At 43.0% G+C, this 5,000-nt stretch overlaps 1 protein-coding gene across 1 annotated transcript in view; it reads left to right on the top strand.

Moving 5' to 3' along the window:
• Nucleotides 1-1,289, top strand: part of LOC125046467 (programmed cell death protein 7-like) — a 77,888-nt gene extending 76,599 nt beyond the window's left edge. The window contains exons 2-3 of the mRNA XM_047644246.1: nucleotides 1-485; nucleotides 1,197-1,289. The exon at nucleotides 1-485 is cut by the window's left edge and continues 649 nt beyond it. Of these exons, the coding sequence (XP_047500202.1) occupies nucleotides 1-485; nucleotides 1,197-1,289 (578 nt within the window). The remainder of the gene's footprint in view (nucleotides 486-1,196) is intronic.
• The last annotated feature ends 3,711 nt before the right edge of the window (nucleotides 1,290-5,000 follow it).

Here is a 5,000-nt window from a genome sequence, read left to right as displayed (position 1 = left end):
GCATGCGGTCGGCGTCGGATGCGCACCACCTGCCGCAGCCGCCGCCCACGCACCACCTGCCGTGCTGCCCGCCGCCGCTGACGTCGCTGCGGCCTGCGCCCCCGCTCGCCGACGACGCATGCGGCGACAGCTGCCGCGAGTGCCAGCCCGACCTGTGCCCCGAGGACGACTACCCGAGCCTCAGGAGGTCGTTCGCGGCGCACGTGTACCCCAGCGTCGTCACCTCCGGCGGAGGCTGGGGGGGCCCGGGCGGCCGAGGGGGGGAGTGTGTGTCGTGCAGCCTGGCGGGGCCGCCCCTGCCCCCGCCCCCGCCCTCCTGCATGTGCCCGGACGCGCGGTGCGGGCGGGCCAGCCAGGTGGTCGCGCCGCCCCCCTGCTCGGGCTGGGGGCGCGAGGTCCTGCACGCCCACAGCCCGCCCCGCCGCGCCCACACCACGCACGACGCCCTCGACCTGCACGTCTCCTCCGCAGCGGCGGATTTCTCGGTAGGCCGACATCACTCACCTTCCGTAGCACCTTCGCTGCCACGATAAGCACCCTCGAAATGATAAAGATGAACATTAAACCATGTTCATTACCATCTTCCTCCTCCTCCTCCCCATTCGCATCCCCGTCGCCACCTTCCCGCAAATCAAAGTGTCCTTAACTATCAATGCAATCACTATAACTTCAATCACTATGATCGACGCAACCTTCACTCCCATTTTCATTTTTCATTATAATTCTCGTGCACATTTTTCACCCCGAACGGAAGACCCTCTTGTGTCCATCAGTGGGCTCGTGTATGACATTCACATCTCTCACCCTTGTCATTCCACCCTCTTTATTCCCCGCTACTTCATTTGCCCTTCTTCCCTCCTCTCTTCATCCCACATCTTCATATCCCCTTGTTCTACCCTGACCCTTTATCATCTCTCTTATATCTTACCGTACTCTGTTCCACATTTTCTTGTCTTTTTATCATTTCTCATCTATTTTTTTATTTTATTTCTTTCGTTTTTCTTCTCCTCCTCCTCCTCCTCCTTCTTCCTTATTTCAACAAACTCCCTCTCTAGATAATCTTTCCTGAATCGAAATATAACAATGCATAAGCCAAGTCGTAAGAATAATTACGAGATGATATGATTCACTAAAAAGAGCAATAAACACCAAACAAATGTAAGGAAGCAGGAGGTCGTAGTTGTAAGTCGTTACAGGTCGTTATAGCTAAGGTTATAACGACCATCATGTTCCTCGAGGACGCGTTACTTGGGGGACCACGTCGTGAATATACCAATAGTGGCTTCTAGGGACCTTGCCATGCGAGATGAGTGAGGAAATAAAAAAATGAATGATGGTCTCTAAGAAAGGAGAATCTGTGGGGAAAGAGAGAGAGAGAAGGATAAGGAGGCGGAGGAGGAGAAGGAGAAGAAGGAGAAGAAGGAGGAGAAGGAGAAAGAGAAAGAGAAAGAAAAGGAGAAGCAGAAAGAGAAAGAAAAAGAAAAGGAGAAGGAGGAGAAGAAGAAAAATAAAAAGGAGGAGGAAAAGAAGAAAAGAAGAAGAAAAAAAAAGACGGAGAAGACGAAGAAGAAGGAAGAGAAGAAGAAGAAGGAGGAGGAGGAGAAGGAGGTGGAGAAGAAAGAGAAAGACAAAGAGAAGGATGATGAGAAGATAGAAAAGGAGAAGAAGAAAAAGAAAAGGAGAAAAAGAGAAAAGAAAAGAAGAAGGAGAAAAAGCAGAAGGAAAAGAAGAAGAAGCAAAAGAAAAAGAGGAAGAAGAAGAAGAAGAGAGGGAAGATGAAGTAGAGGGAAAATAATAAAAATAATAAGACAAAAAAGCAGAAACAGAAGAAGTAGAAGAAGAAGGCAAAAAATAAAAAGAAAGAGAAGGCGAAAAGAAAAGAAGAAAGACAAAAATAAAGAACAACAATAAGAGGAGGAGAAGGGAAAGACTCCGGCTGCAATTTTCGAAATTCACCAAAACAAAGTCCTGCCGGCAACGTAACCCTAAAGAATGTCCCTTAACACGGCGGCCTTGGAACGACCCCCTCTTACCAGCTGTAACGACCTCAAGGATTTCAAGAAAGGGGACTTTATATAGGGCTCAGAGTTTATTCAAACGACCGCGTCTCCTCTCGAAAAGGCAAAAGGAACTCGATCCTAAGCGCTGGATCCTTTGTTGTTCTGTAGTGCCGGAGGATGATACGTGAAGGAGTGCCAAGTGCCAAGTCGTAAAGTCGTTCTCGAGAGTCAGAGAGTATGTGAGGGTTGGTCAGCGCGCTCCTCGGGGCTGAGGGCGAGATGGACACACTGCTATTGTTGTTTTTATTATTACCCTTATTATTATTATTACTATCATTATCATTGTCATTGTCATTATTATCATTATCCTTATTACTATCATTATCATTGTCATTATTATTATTATTATTATTATTATTATTATTATTGTTATTATTATTGTAATTATTATTATTATCAGTATTATTATCATTATCAATATTATTAATATTATTTATATTACTATTACCATTATTATTATTATTATTGTTATTATTATTGTTGTTATTACTATTATGGTTATTAATATTATCATCATTATTATTCATTCATATTGCTGACCCCCAATCTCAAATATTTTTCATCATGTATGTTATAAATGTGTATCTTCTTTTCATTCAGTTTCCATTTAATCCTTACTTATCATTACGTTACCTTTATTTTATTAATCTATTTTTTTTTTTCATAGTATTCTGATTTGTAAAGGGAGCGTCGGCTTTCTGGGAATTTAAAAGCATATCATTAGATAGTTTCGAAATTGCACTAGACGAAGTATAAATAGAAAGATTAACTAAGGTTGGCGGAACGGATAATCGAATAGGATTGTTTTTGTTTTGTCGAATGTTCATCATCAACAGTCTGTCAATTCAAATAAATATAGAGATCATCACCATGTTAATTATTGAATAATTAGCATCCCTGGTCTGTTAACCTGTCATTAACCATCAGTATATTTTCGACTCGAAAAAAATATCTATCTATCTATATCTATATATATAATTATGTATGTACACACACACACACACACACACACATACACACACACATACATATACATATGTATATATATATATATATATATATATATATATATATATATATATATATATATATGTGTGTGTGTGTGTGTGTGTGTGTGTGTGTGTGTGTGTGTGTGTGTTTGTGTGTGTTTGTGTGTGTATGTGTGTGTGAGTGTGAGTGTGTGTGTGTGTGTGTGTGTGTGTGTGTGTGTGTGTGTGTGTGTGTTCATGAATTCAAAATTTACAGATGAATATAGTTATGAATAGATCATATATCTTCTTAATACATCGAACCCTATCAACTAAACACATCTTCGATTTATGCTCTTTGTAATTCCCCTCTACGATACACTTCTAATACGTTAATTGCCCGAGACCTTTTAATCTGATCATTATAGTGAATGAGTGCTAATTAAGCCCTTTTTCTGCAAGAAATTTAAGAGATAGATCATTCTTGTTATGCCCTCGTGGCAGTTACACTTGCAATACATATTGTTTCAATAATAAGTTGGAATATAAGCATTAGGTTTGTACGTAATCAGATGTTGTTTTAGTATTTACATTACCCTACGATTAAGTCGTCACTTGAGCTTATCTTTCATATTTTGTTGATATCTTGATCATCATTTATACTAATTATTGTTAGTCATTATGATTTTCAAATATCATCATTAATCATCTTTCCTAATCACCATTGTTCCTCCTCATAATCAGTTTCACCACCATGATAAAAAATCAAAGGTCATTAACGCCATCGGCATCATAGTCATGACCCGTCATCAATAAAATCATCTTTTTTATTATAACCAACACCCTAACATCACCATGCACAATATCATCATCATCAAGGGGCTAACTCCGACGGGGGCGCAATGCCGCATCCACCCTTCGCTTCCAGCCACGAGAGTCCTTAGGGCGAGCCTCCAAGCAGGCCCTCGACCCATCTCTAACTCCTCGCGACAGGTCTCGTCGAGCAGCCCAAACCATTCGTTCCACGGGCCTCCTTCACCCAGGATTGTCTCGCAGAGAGACAACTTGATGGGCAGGGTCATCCACAGGGAAACGAACTAGGTGCCCATATAGCCTGAGTTGGCGATGCCGGATTATGCAAGTAACAGGTCCCAGGCCAGTCTTGCGGTGTAGTCGTCGGTTGGTTACATGGTTCTGCTAACTGTATCCCATGATCCGGTGAAGAGGAAGATATTTGTTACAAAAGGCAAGAAGACCAGACTCCAAAGTACTAGACAGCGTCCAGGTTTCGCTTCCATAGAGCAAAACTGGCAGTATCAAGGTCTTGAAGACATGTAACTTCTGCATAGGTACCGACATCTCCAAATGCTCTTGTTGATTAAGTTCATGGCTTCTGCTGCTAGACTAATCCATCTACCGACTTCTTGGTCTGACAGCTCAGAGACATGGACTACGTTACCGTGGTATGCAAAGCTCTCTGTGACTTCAACGTAATCTGGAACCAGGAGACCTCTAAGCCCAAGGTCTCCGCCTCATTGCTAAATGCATCAAGAGCCGCCACCAGCAATTCCAGAGACTCAGATAGGATAGCAACATCTTCGGCAAAGTCAAGGTCTGAAACCTTGATATTGCCCAGTGTTGCTCCACACTGACTTTGGATAGTAGCTCTGCCCATTATCCAGTCCACGCAGGTGTTGAAAAGTGTTGGTGCGAGGACACAGCCTTGCCTCACCCCTGAGATAACAGGGAAGAAGTTCAACAGGGCCCCACCACACTTTACAGCACTTTCAGTACCGGTATATAGGCTTGCTGTTAGACCAAAAATCCGTGTCAGAATTCCCCTGTCTCAGAATCCCCCATAGCAATTCTCGATGCACCGAATCATACGCCTTCTTGAAGTCGATGTAGGGTGCAAGCAACCCATGACCAAACTCATGACAGCATTCCACAATTACTCGAAGCGCTAGGATAC

Source organism: Penaeus chinensis, chromosome 39 (assembly GCF_019202785.1).
Source record: "Penaeus chinensis breed Huanghai No. 1 chromosome 39, ASM1920278v2, whole genome shotgun sequence".
Classification (NCBI taxonomy): Eukaryota; Metazoa; Arthropoda; class Malacostraca; order Decapoda; family Penaeidae; genus Penaeus; species Penaeus chinensis.
This window is presented reverse-complemented; position numbering and strand designations above follow the sequence as displayed.